The 20,053-nt window shown below is 42.6% G+C and overlaps 1 protein-coding gene across 1 annotated transcript in view; it reads right to left on the bottom strand.

Moving 5' to 3' along the window:
- Positions 1-20,053, bottom strand: part of LOC307045309 (uncharacterized protein) — a gene marked incomplete at its 5' end in the record, with an annotated part of 36,020 nt that overhangs the window by 13,072 nt on the left and 2,895 nt on the right. The window contains 6 exons of the mRNA XM_079690880.1: positions 5,228-5,401; positions 5,886-6,059; positions 7,402-7,575; positions 7,988-8,161; positions 10,325-12,128; positions 12,497-12,732. Coding sequence (XP_079547006.1) covers positions 5,228-5,401; positions 5,886-6,059; positions 7,402-7,575; positions 7,988-8,161; positions 10,325-12,128; positions 12,497-12,732 — 2,736 coding nt within the window. The remainder of the gene's footprint in view (positions 1-5,227; positions 5,402-5,885; positions 6,060-7,401; positions 7,576-7,987; positions 8,162-10,324; positions 12,129-12,496; positions 12,733-20,053) is intronic.

Here is a 20,053-nt window from a genome sequence, read left to right as displayed (position 1 = left end):
AATATTTTAGATCAACTAAAGTATATCTAATCTTGTAATTCAATAATATAGTCTTTATATATTAAATAATCATAATAATAATGTAAATGTTTACATTACACTTCTTTATTTTTTATGCTCATACTTTTACAATCGTTTGCTTTAATATGCAGTATATTTTTTGTATATTTTTGTGTTTGCTTCCTCCTGCTCCCTTTTGGACACATACTGTATGATTTATTATTATTATTAATATATACGATAAGATGAGATGTTACTTTATTGATTGAACATTTTAGTTTAGAATGTGCTGTCCCACGGTAATTCAGAAGGCTCACAGGTCACATTCCGACCATTATTTAAAACAATAGGTGCTTTCACACCGTCTACAGTTTGATTTGTATAGAGGGAGCTCTGTGGCTGAATGGCCAGCGATTAGGTGCGGCGCATTTATCATAGGTGATCAGAGCTAACTGCCTGCCGTCAGATTTCCTTTAAAAAACAGATCTGATTTTAAGACTATTTCTGCGCTCATAAAGAATGATAAGAATAAGAATAATGCGTATTGAACTGGTTTAATTCATTAGTGAGTTTATTTAACACTAGAACCGCCAATCGGGTCAATTTGTGTAATGTGTGTTGTGTGTGTGCAATGTAACTTTTTTTCAATTAAATATTAAAGTCTCCCAGTCCGTGGCTTTTCCTGAAAGTGTGTTATGTAGCACCCTATGTTGTTAAAAATTGCATTCTAATAGCGGGATTTGACAGGTTTAGGTAGGCCTATACAAAAACCTCTGGCGGTTCTAGTGTTACGGTAATTAGGTACAGTAGAAGCCCTTTTTTTTATCAGTAACGAATTTAGCAGTTGAACATAAAAGTAAATTAACTCACTTGCAATGACAGTGTTATGTCTAACTGTAAGCTTGTCACTCAGAGTAACCTACAGTTAATTTAGCTGCTGGAGAAAAAAGATCAGGGGGGGAGGGGGGGAGAGAGCTGTGGTTGATGGGCCATTAGTTGTGTAAATACACAGCTGAGAGCTGCCGTTTCATTCACACTGTTTAAAAAACTGTAACAACGGACTATTTTTCTTAGCGGATGCATGTCAATTTAAATCGATACAACTATTTTTTAAATCAATAAAAACATTTTCTAAATCCATAAAAGCATTTCAATTAATATTGGGAGTCATGTCGTTACATGGCCACATTCTCAACAAAGTAATAAGCGGGATAATTTGCAGCGACTTGTTCCTTATGGGGAAAATAACACCCGTCATCCAGATCAGGATCCATCCGCCACGCTTTGGGATCCTGATCTGCCGACGAGGCTCCATTAAAATATAAATATCTTTAGTGAATTACTGAGTTTAGGCACGTTAATAACGTTTTAATGAAGTTGAATGCAGTATATTCATATGTGTCAGTGATTTTATGTAAATTCGGCGAACATAAACATAAGTGATCGTGGTGAAGATGATGATTAAATTAGGATTAAAAATCGAGAGCCGGGCTGCATTTCCTCCTGTTCGTTTTTTTCGACTAAACAACATTATTTTGTTAAATAACAACATGGTGATGTTTTGTAAATGATTACATGTCTCTTATTTAGCACAGTAGTATGATATCCGTGACATATGGATCTTAACAAAGTTCCGCTGTACATCCAGCGTACTGTATCTGACTTTATTTCACATGAGCTCCAGTGTGGAACCCCACTGCGCCCCCTGGTGGATCAATGATCCATTGCAGCTGGCTTCATTATAATTACATTTATCTATCACGGGGGCGGTCTCAAGTCAAGCTGGAGGTTTTCCCTTGAGCGAGGGCAGATCACGTACCAATCACGGCCCTCGCGTTTCAAACTGTCTGAAATGAATCGCTACATCTGTAAGTAATCTCCAGAGTTCAAAAGACAATCTTATTCTGGGTTAATAAATCATACTTTCAAGATCACAATATCCCTGAGTACAGACGCAGGTGAATAGGTAGGCTAAGATGAACTCTTTCTGCCAGGTTAGATGCATCTCAGCTGTCAAGGGCTCTTTATCTTCATTGGTAACACTTTTATCTCAACTTGACGACAAGGAAATAGTGCTGCTTGGTGATTTTAACTGGGACTGGTTAACTTCTGTGTCAGAGGATTTAAAAAACCTTTGTATCTCTCTGAATGTTACTCAGATTATAGACAGTCCTACTCGCCCTAACATTAAGTCCCCTCATAAATCCTCCCTAACTGATCTCATTCTAACTAATATTCCCTATAAATACTCATCTGTGGGAGTATTTGCAAATGATCTGAGTGATCACTGTGTTGTAGCCACAATTAGGGACACTAAGGTCCAAAAGGTTAAACCTCGCTTATCATCAAGAGAGACATAAATCATTTTGTGGAGCAGGGTTTTGTTCATGATCTGTTTGGGTTTGATTGGGGTAAAATCGATCTGTGTGCTGATGTAGAAACTGCATGGTCTTATTTTTATCTTGGTTTTTTGGAAATTATAAATAGACATACACCCTTGCGTACATTTAGAGTGAAGGGACGAGACAATCCTTGGTTTTCTGCTGAATTATCTCGTCTCCTACATGAGAGAAACAAGGCCTGGGCAAAGGCTAGGAAATCCGGCTCAGAGGTAGAATGGCTACGCTTTAGGCAGCTAACGAATAGCTTCACATCGCAAATAAAAAGTGATAAGTCTAAGTATTATCTGTCAGTTACCACAAAGAACCTGAATAATCCTGGAACATTTTGGAAAGCCATAAAATCCATATCCACCGGTGATATCCGTATTGACCTACCTCTGTGCATCACCACAGCATCTGGCTCTATATGGGACAGGAACAATATGTTAAATTGTTTTAATGAGCATTTTGTGTCCTGTGGCTCTTTGTTTGATTCTGTCACTAACTCTGCTTCTGTGAACACCCCAATCCGTGACTCTGAAAAACGTATTTTGGAAAACCCTTTTAGTTTTACTCCTTTTACTGTTGATGTTGTTCGTGAAGCTTTAACCAAGTTAGATCCAAAGAAACCGGCTGGCCTGGACAACGTAGAACCTTTCTTTTTAAAGATAGCTGCAGATTGTATTGCTCCACTTCTCACTACTCTTTTTAACCTCTCCCTCAGCTCCAACACATCCAAAATTGTGGAAGTCAGCGTATGTCCTGCCTCTACTAAAAGGTGGGGAGGCCACTTTATTAAATAATTATAGGCCCATCTCTAAATGATCAGTTCTGGCTAAGGTGCTCAAACGCCTAGTGAGTGAACAAGTAAAGGAGTTTTTATGTACAAATGATATCCTGTCTAAACATCAGTCAGGCTTCAGAAAGCAACATAGCACCATCACTGCCACAATGAAAGTGGTGAATGACATTACGAGTATTTTAGATAATAAGCAGAGTTGTGCAGCTCTATTTGTTGACCTGTCCAAAGCGTTTGATACCGTCGATCATCGCATCTTAAAGCAGAGGTTACTCAGTATAGGCATATCCAGCCATGCAGTGGGGTGGTTTGTGAACTACCTCTCTGAAAGGTCCCAATGTGTTCACTTTGATGGGCTGTCTTCTGAGTGGTTAAACATTACTAATGGTGTTCCTCAAGGTTCCGTTTTAGGTCCACTTTTATTCTCCATCTACATCAATAGTTTAGGAGCAAATGTCGAAGGAGCAACCTTACATTTTTATGCGGACGATACCGTGATGTACTGTTAAGGTCCCTGCTTTAAGGAGGCTGTTGTTGAATTTTAAGCTGTTTTTAACATTATTCAGACTCAGCTCTCTGAACTAAAGCTTCTTTTAAATGTTGATAAAACCAAGGTAATGCTCTTTTTAAAAGCCACAAAGACACCAGAGCCTGTTGTAGATATTGTAACTACGTAAGGAATAAAACTTGAAGTGGTTACCTGTTACAAATACCTAGGTATCTGGCTTGATGATTGTCTCACTTTTAAACGTCATGTCAATAACCTGCTTAAAAAACTGAGGGTTAGGCTAGGTTTCTTCTACAGGAACAAGTCCTGTTTCTCGCTTGAGGCCAGGAAAAGGCTAGTCACTGTGACCTTTTGACCTGTGCTGGACTATGGTGATCTGATCTATATGAATGCACCTGCCTATTGCCTGGTCAAGTTAGATGCTGTGTATCACAGCGCACTGAGATGTGTGACAAACTGTAAAGCATTAACCCATCACTGTACCCTGTATGCAAGGGCTGGTTTGCTTTCGCTAACTGTACAGAGGCTCAGCCACTGGTACATTTTTATATATATATATATATATATAAACTTCCATCCTTTATCTGCTCCCTGATCTCACGGCAAATTGTAATTGGCTACTGCCTGAGATCGCATGCTGGGTTTTTATTAAATGTGCCAACTGCTAGGACTGTCTTAGGGAAGACAGCATTTAGATGCGCAGCTCCACTGTCTTTGAATAGTCTGCAATTGAAATGGAAACTGAGCAATCTGGTGCCACTAAATGTTTTTAAAGCTTGGTTGGATGCTACTCAATCGGAAGCTGTTGGTACCTGCTCATGTGGATAGTTATGTCAATTGTAAACCCTGTAATGATGCTGTATGATGTCTTGTTGTTCTGTTTATGTTTTTATGTTTCATGTGGAACATGAGCAGGTCTCCTTTGAAAAAGAGATCAATGATCTCAATGGTATACACCTGGATAAATAAAGGTTTGAAATTAAATGAAAGATGAACAGCCAGACAAACACAAACCCTGAAACTGATTCCACTCCAGATCACAACGTTTACAAAGATCACAAATAGGATGAACTCTAAATGTGAAAAGAACATCCAGAAAATGTATTTTAGGAACAGTGGAGTCATCAAATCACAGAATCTTCAGTGTAGATTATTCAGTCAGTAAAGCATCATGTAGCTTCAGAAACATGTTGGAAACAGCAACAATTGAAAATACTTGTAAGAGTATGATAGTTTTAATAAACATTTAATTACAGTATTTGATAGCATTTGTTAAAATGATGATGAAGAAAATAAGATGCATTTCAGGTGTTTAAAGGTTCAGAGGCAATTATGCAGTGATGTTTTTTTTTGTTATATTTGAATGTAAAGATCAACATGGCTCTGCCACAGTCAGTGAACTAAACCACAGAAGAAGAAAGTAGACTTTAGCATTAAAATACTCGGTGAGGTTCAGTGTGATATCAGCCTGATGTCTGCAGCTCAGAGCCAACACAACTCTCTTCATCTCAGCACAGAAGTAAGAGATGGAGAACTGACCTGAGAGTCTCCAGTCTGCAGTCTGGACTCTCCAGAAGATCTCTCAGCAGCTTCACTCCTGAATCCTGCAGATCGTTGTGACTCAGGTCCAGATATCTCAGATGGGAGTGGTTGGACTTCAGAGCTGAGATCAGAGCAGAACAGCTGATCTCTGACAACCTACAGTCAATCAGTCTGAATAAAGAAAACATGATGTAACTTTAGAAAACAATGTTCCTGTTTGAAATAACTGAAACCACGCCTATGTGACGCCACCATGTTAATATATTGATAGTCGGAATTAATCAAAACAATAATAAATATAAATAATAAAACATAATGTCTAAAATATTCATAATTTTTCATTATAAATATAAATAAGATAGAAATGCAAAATGGCTTCAACATGCTGGCTGTAGTGAGGTCTGTGCTGAAGTGTTCGTCTGACGCGCTGCTGTGGCTCGTTTGAAAGGAAATCCAACCACTTTTAATAAACTATGGCCAGTCAGATTCAGCAGGAGAGTCAGTAAACGTCAGGTCAGCAGAGCGCTGCTGTCTCTGCTGTATAACTACTCTATGTGACAGTGTAAGAGAGACGATGAACATTTCATATTCATAACGTACCGCCAGTTACATATATTCAAACTTTCTCATCAAAAGTTAAAGATGGAGAACTGACCTGAGAGTCTTCAGTCTGCAGTCTGGACTCTCCAAAAAATCACTCAGCACCTTCACTCCTGAATCCCTCAGATCGTTGTAACGCAGGTCCAGATCTCTCAGATGAGAGGGGTTGGACTTCAGAGCTGAGGCCAGAGCAGCACAGCTGATCTCTGACAAACTGCAGTGCCTCAGACTGAATAAAGAAAACATGATGTAACTTTAGAGAACAATGTTCCGGTTTGAAATAACTCTAGGTTTAATAATCTTTTCAGAGCTGAAGAAGTTTATAAAGTGGAAACTCCAAACAGGTTAAAAACTGTAAGACAGAAAAAGTGAAATTGAGCTGATATTGTCTGTGATGTTCTTTTGTTTCAATAGTTTTATTTCTTAAACCAGTAAACAGAGAGGAGACTGCAGGCTCTTTAGTTTCTGCTTTTAGTCTTACTAAATAATCAAATTATCTTTGGGGAGAGGGGCGGGACTCTCAGAAGATAATGAAGAACAAAAGCCCTCTTTCAATCACATGGGGGGGAGGCTTTATAAAGAATGACATCAAGACATGTGTATTCATATTTCATTGAGAAATGTCAAGCGTTCGTCTGACGCGCTGCTGTGGCTCGTTTGAAAGGAAATCCAACAACTGTTAATAAACTATGGCCAGTCAGATTCAGCAGGAGAGTCAGTAAACGTCAGGTCAGCAGAGCGCTGCTGTTTCTGCTGTATAACTACTCTATGTGACAGTGTAAGAGAGACGATGAACACTTGATATTCATAAAGTACCGCCAGTTACATATATTCAAACTTTCCCACTAGGGCGGAACGATATACCGTGTCATGGCGATAACCGCGATATTCACATCGCAGGGGCGTGCGTTTTTCTTGATTTTTTTTTAGGGCGTTCAATATTAAGTAGGTAAATTAACTCAAACACGTCATGTTACAATTATTTTGCTGCTTGCTACAAAAGGAACATTTGCGAGGCTTTCATGTCAGGGGTACTTGAGTGGAGTGACATGCAGGCTCTGAGTCTGCATGCACAGCAAACAACTATTTCAGATGCCTTTGCCGGTGTTCCACCAAATGAGAAAGGTTCAAAACGGCATAAAGGAGCTGGTGTATAGCTGTTCTTAATTTTATTTTTATAATGTTTAAAAGATGTCCACTACTTTGCTGCTATTTGCACAAAAAAGGTTTTAATTGTGGAATAAAAAGTTAAATGACCTATTTGGTCACGTATGTTGATTCCCTAATGTGATAATGAAGCTTCCTATAGTTTAATGTAATACGTTTAATCTCTTGGATCCCTTCTAGACCCCACTCTTCTTCATTCACAGATGAACCCCCTTATTTGAGGGTAAGCAACATGCATTATCGTGACATGTTAGATCATGACTTAAGGTATGATGAGTCAACCAGTTAAGATCCAGACGTCCGTGACTCAAATCCTTCATCCGGTTAAATATAGTTAAAAACAACACGGCACTTTGATATATACATATTAATCTCAGCACAGAAGTAAAAGATGGAGAACTGACCTGAGAGTCTTCAGTCTGCAGTCTGGACTCTCCAGAAGATCTCTCAGCAGCTTCACTCCTGAATCCTGCAGATCGTTGTAACTCAGGTCCAGATCTCTCAGATGGGAAGGGTTGGATTTCAGAGCTGACATCAGAGCAGAACAGCTGATCTCTGACAACCTGCAGCCACTCAATCTGAATCAAGAAAACATGATCTAACTTTAGAGAACAATGTTCCTGTTTGAAATAACTCCAGGTTTAATAATCTGATCAGAGTTTAACAGGGTTTTAATGTCAGAGATGATGCAGAAACAATCCACTGATGATCTGGAACTTTAACTTTGATCAGATGTTTAACAACTCCTTCATCTCCCTCACAGCTCATCAGTACTGACAGCATCTCCACTGACTCCTGGAGCACAGAGTGAGTCTGTGGAAGCTCAAACTCTCTCCCTCACACATTCACCTTCTCTTTGTTATTCTGCTGAATATTCAGTCATTAGCAAAAGTGGAAAGAAATATATATTTAAAATGTATTTGTTCTCAGGCAAATTCAGAAAATGATCAATAAAAACAGATCTGTATGAAGTGCAGTCAGGGAACTGACCTGAGAGTCTCCAGTCTGCAGTTTGGACTCTTCAGTCCAGAACTCAGCAGCTCCACTCCTGAATCCTGCAGAGCGTTGTCACTCAGGTCCAGCTCTCTCAGATGGGAGGGGTCAGACTTCAGAGCTGAGGCCACGACTTCACATTCAATCTCTGAAAGTCCACAGCCAGTAAGTCTAGAATAACACATATATTACAACAGGTGTTAAAATGAGAGGAAACATAATATTACCCTCAAGCATTTCATGAAAAAGATTTGACATATGTTCTGATAGACATTTGCTGTCAGTCCATTTAATGTTATATATAATAATATATTATAATAGAGTTTAATGTGTGCGTTGTCAGTGTGATCTGATCACATGTCTGTGCTCCTGCTGTCACTGACTGTTACCAAAGAAACATAAATTAAACAAATCAATTGATAATATTAGAGATGTACACATTTAAATGTTCATTAATGTTTGGATGTGAATGATGGAAGAAGGATGTTTAGTCTTCTCTGAGCATCTGAAAATGTACTGCGCACACGAACACAATTAAAAAAACAATAAAGTTTCAATAATTTCAACTGAATACCATCATATATTCCCAGTATATCAGCATTAAGACATAACTCTGTTATCGGTGGGAAATTATATAGATCTTACTTTAAACTCTCATACATTGTGATAAAAACTAGGGCTGTCAGTCGATTAAAATAGTTAATCACGATTAATCGCATATTTTTTATCTGTTCTAAATGTTCCTTAGAGGGACATTTTTCAAGTTTTTAATACTCTTATCAAAATATGAGTGGACAAATATGCTTTTTGAACAATGACAACTATTCTCATGAATATTAAACACAACAATCTCTGAAAATTACAAATATTCGCCTCAATTCAAGTGTGTGTGTGTGTGTCGGCGCAGTTGTTGGCAAAATGCCGCTCCTCTGTTTTCAAAACTGTCAAAGCATGAGACTGAAGTTCCCACTGTGGGTCAAAATAATGCGCTGTGATCCCTAGGTAACTGTCATTACTGAGTGAAGTCCAATAGTCTCCGGCAGTGGTGTAGTGGGCGTTGGACGCGGGGGTATGCCGTACCCCCACTTATTTGAAGCATGATTTTTCTTTTACAGTCTGATATATAAAATCATTGCCAGTGTTATCAGTTGCAAGTGTGTATTTGTTGTAATAATGACAAAAACATAATAGGCAGATTTCACAGTAATTATAATAAAAATGTAGCTCAAGCATTTATGCAACTTGATTTGAAGCGTGTGTGTGTGAGAGGGGCAGCACCGTGTGTGTGTAGGGTGACCAGGTGTCCCGCCTTGCGCATTTGAGTGACAGAAAGGCCGGATCGGTTCGCTGACGGCCGGCACCGCCCTTTATTATTATATTGTTTAAACGGCATCGTGTTGAGCTGACAGGCGACACAGAGGTCCACAGTGTACCCCCCCCGTTGACAGTTCACGAGCGCGTCCATAGTGTCTCCCCCCGCCCCGTCCACCCCGCCCACCCATTAAAAACATCCCCACTACACCACTGGTCTCCGGTGAGCGCAACTGTGGAAGTCTTTCTTAAATCCTCCTCTACTTTTGCTGTTTGGACTTCATACAAGTTGTGTATTTTCGACACAGTGGTGGCTCTGGAAGTTAATTCATAAGTGCAGTCGTTGGATGCGACCCGAATTATATCACGCAGCCCCTCGTCCTCCACAATGTTAATTGGCCTGCAAGATGTCGCCACCCATTTTGCGATCTTTGTTGAAGGTTTGCTGCTCGTATACGTGTCCAGGCGTCTCCCCCGCAGACTTTCAAGTGTGGTTTGCTGCAAGCGGGCGGCAGGAGCGGGGCTGTCGGCATCAGAAGTGTGCTTGGATTGTATAGATAGTATTTTAAACTCAATGTGCTCTGAAACTACGGGGCGGCCGAGTACGAAAAATGCACATTCGTTAATCGCGTTAAAATAATTAGTGCCGTTAATTTTTTTTTGTTATTAACGCGTTAACTTGACAGCCCTAATACAAACGTGTGTTTCTGTTTAATGATAAAGAACTACTAGAAAGTAGTAATAACTGCTTTCTCTGATAACTGTAAATCCTGCTGTGTGGTGTGATTACGAGCTGCTGTGAGAAACCTCTAAAGTCCTTCATGTGTTTGATATGTCGCCTCCATCACTCAGTATGAAGAGAGAAACGGTTCAATTGAACTATTATTATAAATAAATAGATAAACAGGGTTGGTTTATTTTTGCTCTCATAGTATTTAAACAGCAGAAACTTTATAGTGTTTATTTGAATAATTAAACTTCTGATCCACATTAGTTTATAAAGTTAATGAGATCTGGACTTACTTGGCCTTCCTGCAGTTCCTCACAGCTGGAATCAGTCTCCGTCGTCCCTTATCTGATGTGTTGTACTTCTTCAGGTCAAACTCATCCAGAACCTCCTCTGACATCTGCAGCATGTAGGCCAGAGCAGAGCAGTGGATCACAGAGAGTTCCTTCTCTGATCTGTTCTCTGACTTCAAGAACTCTGTGATCTCCTGATGTACTGAGAGGTCGTTCATCTCTGTCAGACAGTGGAAGATGTTGATGCTCCTGTCAGGGGAGATTTCATCAGTGCTCATCTCTTTCAGGTTGCTGATGGCTCTCTGGATGATTTCTGGTCTGTTGTCTTTGAGACCCAGCAGGCCTCCTAAGAGTCTCTGGTTGGTCTCCAGAGAGAGGCCGTGGAGAAAGCGGACAAACAGGTCCAGGTGGCCATTTTGACTTCTGAGGGATTTCTGCATGGCTCCCTTCAGGAAGACATCCAGGGATGGGTAATCCTGATATCTGCTGTTGCCATATTCTTTCTGCAGGAAGTCCTTCAGTACCTCTGTGTCTCTGTTGGTGTAACAGTGGAACATGTAGACTGCAGCCAGAAACTCCTGAATGCTCAGATGAACAAAGCAGTAGACTGTTTTCTGGAAGATCACACTCTCTCTTTTGAAGATCTCTGTACAAACTCCTGAGTGCACCAAGGCCTCGGTGACATCAAGACCACAGCGCTGCAGGTCTTCTTGGTAGAACATGATGTCTCCTTTCTCCAGATGTTCAAACGCCAGCCTCCCCAGCTTCAGAAGAACCTCCCTGTCAGCCTCCGTCAGCTGCTGTGGACTCGTCTCATGTTCCTTATCATACTTCTGCTTCTTCCTCTTGGTCTGGACCAGCAGGAAGTGTGAGTACATGTCAGTGAGGGTCTTGGGCAGCTCTCCTCTCTGGTCTGTAGTCAACATGTGGTCCAGAACTGCAGCAGTGATCCAGCAGAAGACTGGGATCAGACACATGATGTGGAGGCTCCTGGAGCTCTTGATGTGAGAGATGATTCTGCTGGAGAGGTCTTCATCACTCGATCTCCTCCTGAAGTACTCCTCCTTCTGGGCGTCAGTGAAGCCTCGTACTTCTGTTACCCTGTGCACACACTCAGGAGGGATCTGATTGGCCGCTGCAGGTCTAGAAGTTATCCAGACGAGAGCCGAGGGAAGCAGCTCCCCCCTGATGAGGTTTGTCAGCAGCACGTTGACTGAGGACTGCTGAGAGACATCAGACACAACCTCATTGTTTCTGAAGTCCAGAGAAAGTCTGCTTTCATCCAGGCCGTCAAAGATGAGCAGCACTTTGCAGACAGCCAGCTGCTCTGCTGTGAGCTTCTGTAAGGTTGGATGGAAAACATGGAGCAGCCTGAGAAGACTGTACTGCTCACCTTTGATCAAGTTCAGCTCCCTGAAGGAGAGCGGGATCACCAGACTGACATCTTGGTTTCCCAAACCCTCGGCCCAGTCCAGAGTGAACTTCTGCACTGAGAAGGTTTTTCCAACTCCAGCGACTCCGTTGGTCAGGACCGCTCTGATGAGAGTCTGTTGGTCAGGTGAGGCTTTAAAGATGTCCTGGCACTTGATTGGAGTGTCATGGAGGGTCTCCTTCTTGGAAGCTGTCTCCAGCTGCCTCACCTCATGTTGGGTATTAACCTCTTCACTCTGGCCTTGTGTGATGTAGAGCTCAGTGAAGATGCTGTTGAGGAGGGTTTCACTTTGATCAGTTCCTTCAATCACACGTTCACATCTCCTCCTCAGACTGAGCCTATGTTCATCTAAAATCTCCTGCAGACCACTATCAGCTGAAAGAGAAGGAAACGGGAGAGAATAAGGACATTATTTTGAGAATCCAACTATAAAACAATAAAAACAGACAGTTTAACATTTGTATGACACAGCTTACTGTCTATGCTCTACAACAGTATACCTAATCAAAAACTGAAAAAAATCCTGCTTTACTATATTATGTAAAAGTTATTTACATTCCCCTTAAGATCTGAGATCTAAGATTTCTACTTAGGAAAACACTGTTGTCTGTTTTAATACACACTTCAAAAAACAATGCCTGGAGGAAGACCAGATGACACTCTGAGCCAATTAGAGTTCATACAAGAGTAGAGACCCAGCGCCCCGACGGATCTAAAGACCTTGCATGTGTTCGGCCTCTTACCTCGTACAGAGCTGGTCTGACTGCCTGTCTGCAGTCCAGCTCTGGTTCTGGATCTTTTTCCACACTGGGGACAGGAGGAGTCTCCTGATGGAGGTCGCTGCTCCCAGTATGAGGTGATGCACCGTCTGCAGAACCAGTGTCCACAGCTGGTAGAGACTGGATCCTTCAGGACGTCCTGACACAGAGTACAGCTGGACAGCTGCTCCTCCACAGGAACAGGACTCTTCCTCTTCCCTCTGTGGAGATGAACACATCCTTTATAACACTTTACATTAGAGGAGCTGATTCTCACCAATGGTACAACAAGGTGGACAATTCTAGTTTGATATTTAAAAAGGTCTATATCTCTATATAATATATCTTAGTGATCAGGTATAGTTTATACTTCACATTATTATGAAAGCAAACAGCATCCTGTCTGGATTCATCACCCAGAGGGGCACATGTTCACTCTATCTACTAAGACACACCAAGCTGTATTAAGCTGGTGCACTATAGCATTATAAACACAATATACATACAATTTGCTGTGAATTAATTACAATAAACATAGCATTAAAAGCACAGAGCATAAAAACATTTCAAATGTTTTCTGAAAGAGACCGGTTTGATTAAAGCAGGGCTAACATTGTAGCTGCTCCATCAACACTCAGAATGACTTCATGTAGTCATAAGCACAGCAGTGACTATATTGTTATTACCATAGACATTCTCTGGTTTAAACCAACCCAGCCTCACAAAAAATCTTGTAATAACTACGTTGGTCCACAACTTGGGACGTAGTATTTCTACAAAAACGCCTCTGAAATTGTAAGGTCCCTACGTTTTTGTTCACCATTCATTCCAATGGCTGGCGTCTATGTCACGTGATCCTCAAATTTCTCCCTGCAGAAAAAAAAACATGGCCGCCCTTCGTTTTATTCTCAGTGGAAAATGCCTATAGATCTGTGCCACAATTTTAGATGCAGATTTTTTTTAAATACGTTATTTTCCCCTGTGCAATTCTACAACCCAGTCTCACATCTCACATCACATCGTCATAGACAAATACCGGAAACAGCCCGAAAACATTTAAAAAAAATAAAATACTTTATTCCAAGTGTGCTTGCTTTTGTGTTTGAAAGTCATCACATAACGGAATTGTAATACACGGTTCGGCTGCATTAAATATTACATATCTGCCGTAGTTCTCTATTTATTTATTTTATTTATTATTTCCCTGATGAGAATACTTCTAGACAAACATGAGGAACTGCCGCCAAACCTGAAAACGTGACGTGGATCATAAATATATCAGCAATTAAACAACATCTTACATTTCTTTTCACACAATACGTCTCCTTGCAGTATCAACACTAATTTGGCTGACTTTTATATTTGATCCAATTGTTAGATAGGCTGTATTTACACCATAAAGGTGGACAGCTGATATAAAGGGACACCTAGTGGTTAAAGCATGTTATTGCATTTCATTATTTTCCCTGTAGGATCCCTATAAAGTATATTCATTACTCGTTATTCTCTACTAATAGTTAATTAAAGACTGTATATAATGACTATTTTGCACATCCCTTTCAAGATTTCAAGATTTTCTAAGGTTTATTGACATCATATACACAAACGGTGTAGTTATGTAATGAATGAAAAACTTGGGTCGCAGGTTCCTCACTGGATTTGGACGGGGTGGACCCATTCAAATCCAGTTTTGGACAGTCTGCCGTGGTTCCATCCCATTTCAAAGTGCTGTTCGACGCTCGGCGTAACACTCGGAGCACACTCAAACATCCAATCACAGAGCTTGAGAACTATCACGGGGTTTGGGCTTTTTCAAGCGAAGCGGAGAGAATACTTACTTCTGGGCGTAATATTCTCTAAAGCAAATGAGCTGCTCCGACCCTGGATCCTGACGGACTCGAACTTGTGTTTATTAATCAAACAAATAAATAAACACAAGGATAATTATGTGTTATTGTTGACTAAATTGTGAATTGCCCAGGGGAAAATAACGTATCTATGCCACAATTTTAGATGCAGATTTTGTTAAACTAATACGTTTGGGCTATGGACCAACACTGTAAATTGACGGGGAAGGGGGTAGCAATAAAGATAACACCATTAAACAGTTACACAACATAACATAAATAATATTGATAGCAGCGTCCCTAGCAACCACCTTGGTAACAATGAAAACATTGTATAGACACAATCTCCTGAAGTAATCTTCATAATAACTAGCAAACTAAAGATCATGTGCATCCACTGCACACATAATCTGAAATAACAACTCATATTTCTCGCATCAAATGACATCAAAACGCATTTTAATGGCCAAACTAACTTTAAAATAGGCATTTTCCACCGAGAATAAAACGAAGGTCGGCCATGTTTTTTTTTTCTGCAGGGAGAAATTTGAATATCACGTGACAGACGCCAGCCATTGGAATGAATGGTGGAAAAAAACGTAGGGATCTTACAATTTCAGAGGCATTTTTGGAGAAATACTACGTCCCAAGTTGTGGACCAACGTAGTTATTACACGTTTTTTTGTGAGACTGCGTTGGTTTAAACAGGTACATTAATAACCCTATATAGAGGCAATGGACGTCCACTCTCGGGAGACGTCCGAGAGTGGTGCGGTTACCCAAAGTGACAGACCTAATTTTACCCAGGAAAAGGGTTTGAAACGTCGGGGAAAGTGGTGTAAATAGAGGCAGAGTGAACCTCTGAACCCAGAGAGCAGGCTGTGCAGAAAATGTAAAAAAGTATCCAAAAATAGTGTCTCATAAGGCGGGTAGAGTCCCCTGTCAACTCCCCTTACATTCCTCCAGAGTCAACATTTGTCAGAGTAATTTTGTTGAGAACCAGGCAAAACGGATGAAAAGGAGAAAATGTATCTGAAAATATTGCCTCATAACGCGGGTAGAGTCCCCTGTCAACTCCCCTTGCATTCTTCCAGAGTCAAACTAGTCGAAATTCACTTTTTGGAAAAACCAGTGAGAACCAGGAAAAAGGGGGGGAAATGAACAAAAAGTCTCCGAAAATAGAGCCTCATACAGATGGGCCAGGAGCGAGAGCCTGTTGAGGTTGACCCGAAGAAACATGTGTGTGACTCGAAGACACATGTGTGTGAAAGTAAAACATTTCACTTTTTTCAGGAATAAGTATTTGAAATGCGGGAAAAGTGCATCAAAGGACAAACTAATGACCTCCATAATGCCTCCATAACTTGAGCACTCTGCTTATTTCACACCTCCAGGAGAGAGACCGCGAAAACCACCTCTATGTGGCCCCTCACAGACCACCAAAGGACGGACTACAGACCTCCAGCATGTCTCCCTCACATGGGCACTCTGCTTATTTCACACCTCTAGGAGAGAGACCAGTAATGGCACCTCTCTGTGGCCCGTCACAGAGCCCCAAAGGATGGACTAATGACCTCCAGCATGTCTCCCTCACATGCGCACTTCCATAAGCTCGCACACCGTGAGTCCCCGGGCCCCCGGACTTAAGCACTCCCCCGCAGACTAAACCCAGATGATCACACCCTCCAGAACCTCATGCCCCTGGTAACACTAAAAGGGGGATGGATTTTGCGGTGCTTTTCTGTCAGCCCATCAGCATCCATATTTGGCCTTCTTCACGTGGAGGATATTCTCATGCTCCTGGTAACCCTTTAAATAGTCTGATACTTCCAGGGCTCATTACTGCACTTTACAAGCCAGGGAAGGTGTCTGATTCCTGGCACTGTATCTGCCCCTAGGAACCTTCAAGGTTGTATTCATGTTTTATTATTTATTTAATTATCACATGATTTTTACAAAAACAGTATACACAATATACATATATACAATAATAATAATATAACAATATACATAATAAAAACATGATTAGCGGGGGCCCGGGGGCCATATTAGCCATCTTGTACGGTGCACCGGGGAAAACAGGTTGAGTCCACGGCCCCTGCCCCCTCATCAGGAGTATCAACCGGCCCTGAAGAAGAGGTATCGCTGCTCTCCGCTCCTGAGCCCTCTTCGGAGTTATCTGACGGCGGTAAACCTCCTTCTGATGATGCTGCTGCAGCTGCTGCCGCCCTGAACATGGAGCGGATCTTCAATCCCTCCTTTATTCCAGGCGTATTCGCTTAGAACCGGTCTGCAGAGCTTACGTCGTGACACATAAACCTGGCGAGAATCTACCTGCTTTCTGGATCTTGGTGATGCTTGATATTGTCAGCCAGGGCAATACGCAGGATTGTGAAGGTGACGGCTGTTTCTAGCCCAGCATCAGCCCAAGCCCTCTTCAAGTGAGCGTTCAGGTTCTTGGAAGCGTGCTTCCCCGTTGTGAAAAGGAAGAATTCATTCTGAAGACCCGACAAGCCCTCTTTTATCCCCATCCACTGCATGACCCAGCTAAACTCCTTTACTGTAAGCACCAGCTGTGCTTCGCCAAATGTCTTGGCAGTCTTGTGATCCTGCACATGGATGATGTAGCCCTCAGCAGTGCCCCTTCTGTCCGCCTCAAAGACCTCCGTGTTGGTCATGTTTGCGTACACACCCGGACGGTGGCCATACAGGAGGCTCCAATGGAGGGTTAGATAGCCATATAGCAGGTACTGGGTGATTGAGGTCGGATTGCTAGCCATCAGGTCAAGGGGATCAAGGATGCGCTTCTCAGCGGCCGCCATGGCGGCGAGAAGCTCCGCCTGGCTCGGCAGACGATCCAGCTTGTTCCTCTTCACCTTAAACTGGTGGACAGTGACAGACTTTTTCAAGTCGTTCATGTTGGCTGTCACCTCTCTGATGATGTGGGTCATATCAGACTGGGTGAGTCTGCACCCCGGAGCTTTGACTCAGACAAGTACCTCAGGAAATGGTTCACATTCTTCAGGAACAACAGCAATGTTGTGACTGCCCGGCCCGACTTTGAAATATACTCGCTCCAGCCACAGACCCTCTTTATGTCTTTTAGGACCAGCCAGTCTGACAGCCGGTCAACACCATGGGCCATGAATACGAGGAAGTTATTTATCCGGCTGACCTTGGAGAGACAATTTTCTTTCCATTTTACTGTCGTTGCGACACCCTCACAATGATTCCTGTGTGTCTGAATGTAAGTCTCAATGCTTTTAGGCAACGTGATTTCACGCATGGTATTCCCCCGTCCCCTCCCAGTGGACCAGTGATTTGGGGGAGAGGGCCAGTCCTTAGCCAGATTAGCTTTCAGCTTATTGTAGACAGACGCACGGGTCTTCTGGCATACAGGGGTCTCACTACCGGAGGCTTCTGCGGACCTCATGACAGTCTTGACTGGGGTCTTGAGAGGGGTATTACTGCCGGAGGCTTCTCGTGAAGGCTTGACAGTCTTGACCGGGGTCTTGAGAGGGGTCTAACTACTGGAGGCTTCTGGGGACCGCATGAGAGTCTTGACCGTGGTCTTGAGAGGGGTCTCACTACCGGAGGCTTCTGCGGACCGCATGACAGTCTTGGCCGGGGTCTTGAGAGGGGTATTGCTGCCGGGGGCTTCTGGGGACCGCATTAGAGTCTTGACCGGGGTCTCGAGAGGGGTATTGCTGCCGGAGGCTTCTGGTGAATGCATGACAGTCTTGACCGGGGTCTTGAGAGGGGTATTGCTGCCGGAGGCTTTTGGGGACCGCATGAGAGTCTTGACCGGGGTCTTGAGAGGGGTCTTGCTGCCGGAGGCTTCTGGTGAATGCATGACAGTCTTGACCGGGGTCTTGAGAGGGGTCTCACTACTGGAGGCTTCTGGGGACCGCATGAGAGTCTTGACCGGGGTCTTGAGAGGGGTATTGCTGCCGGAGGCTTCTGCCGAATGCATGACAGTCTTGACCGGGGTCTTGAGAGAGGCATTGCTGCCGGAAGCTACTGTGTTTATGCCGGAGGTACTTGAGATTGCCAGGCCCTTAAATCGTATACATTCTTCCTCTTTCTCAAGCACAGCAGCAGTGGCACTCTGCTTCCTGGGTTTTAGCCCCTTTTTCAGCCTGGAGCGCAGGGTCTTCACCTCATCAATGAGGGCATCCTTCTGAGCCCTCAATGCCACATTTTCCAGCATCACCTGCCTGCAGTCCTCTTCGTCACACTCGGTATGTGGGGAGAAGGGTGGAGGGTGCAAGAAGAGTCCAAGTCAAGTCCGAGTCACAAGTCTTCATGTATTAATCTTCGTGGATATATGTGTTGAAATGTAGCTGCTCCTCTACATTGCTTTTATCCTGTCATGTTATATTGATCTGTCTATTTAAATGCTGTGAAGCGAGTTTGGCTAAAATTCTTGTAATAGGTGCTATTGTGGTGCCGAGAGATAGGAGTCGGAGGCGGGGTATCGAAGCTACAAGCTAGACTTTTATTTAGCATCGGAACACACATGTAAACAACTTCATGGACGGGAAGCGAAGAACGGCGGTAACAGGAAGTCCGGCTCACTAAAATGTCCGTGCGGAACAATACCCCAACCCATAGATCCATGGGTGAATAATGTCAATCACCACACTATACAAATATAAAGCTAATTAATATTATTATTATTATTATTATTATATATAAATAAACTATATTTAAAATGAGTTACCTTTTAGAGAAGTGATTATATTTGTATGCCAATATTTTCCTATGGTAAAGTTTTCGTTTTGCACTTTTATTTTGATAGTAATAAGATCGGGACTCTTATTTTGAAGGAACTTTTAATGGTTAAATCGGTTTACTAATAAAGATTTTAGCCCCAGAAAGCACATGGCTACTTAGCATGCAAAAGGATGTCATTCTGAGTCATCATTACCTGTGTTCGAGTCCGAGTCCAAGTCCGAGTCACCCAAGGAGTGTCAGAGTCGAGTCCGAGTCCAAGTCATCATTATCTGTGTTCGAGTCCGAGTCCAAGTCATCATGCACGAGAATTCACGAGTCCAAGTCCGAGTCGCGTCAATCAGTGCGCGAGTCCGAGTCGAGTCACGAGTCCTGAAAATCAGCACTCGAGTCCGACTCGAGTCCGAGTCCAGGACTCGAGTACTCCATCTCTGCATGACGGTCTATTCTCTTCCCAGCATACGAACACCCTGTGATGGGACAGGGTTTGGTCCGAACATTTATTCTGCCACTGGCCATTTTAAGAATGATGCCTCTTTCCTCCAAGTTCCGCACTGCATGTTTGTGCTTAAGGTGCTTGTTCAAAGCCAGATAGAAGAGTCTGCACACCGGGCATTCAGACGACATCCTTACTAAAACAGACACAATGAATTGTATTTAAATTATTTCCTGTTTCTCCGTTTATATGCGTTAGCGTAACCGGTGATTGCAACCATGGGTCCGATGCTTCAATGCATGGTGCACGGACCAAGGGAGGACATGGGGTGCCACCGGGTTGGATGGTCCCACCTCCGCACCAACGCGGGGCTGGTGATGGCAACATTGGGTCCGATGCATCAATTCATGGTGCCCCGACCATGAGAGGGTTTGGGGTGCGGAACCAGGCAGCACCCCAGCAGGAAACAATTTTTATGGTCAAAGGAGGAAAGAGTGATAGAACCGGGGTAAAGCAAAGAAAGTG

The sequence above is a fragment of the Notothenia rossii genome, assembly GCF_949606895.1.
Source record: "Notothenia rossii genome assembly, chromosome: 1".
Classification (NCBI taxonomy): Eukaryota; Metazoa; Chordata; class Actinopteri; order Perciformes; family Nototheniidae; genus Notothenia; species Notothenia rossii.
Note: the sequence above shows the minus strand (reverse complement) of the source record. Positions and strands in the feature narration are given on the sequence as shown.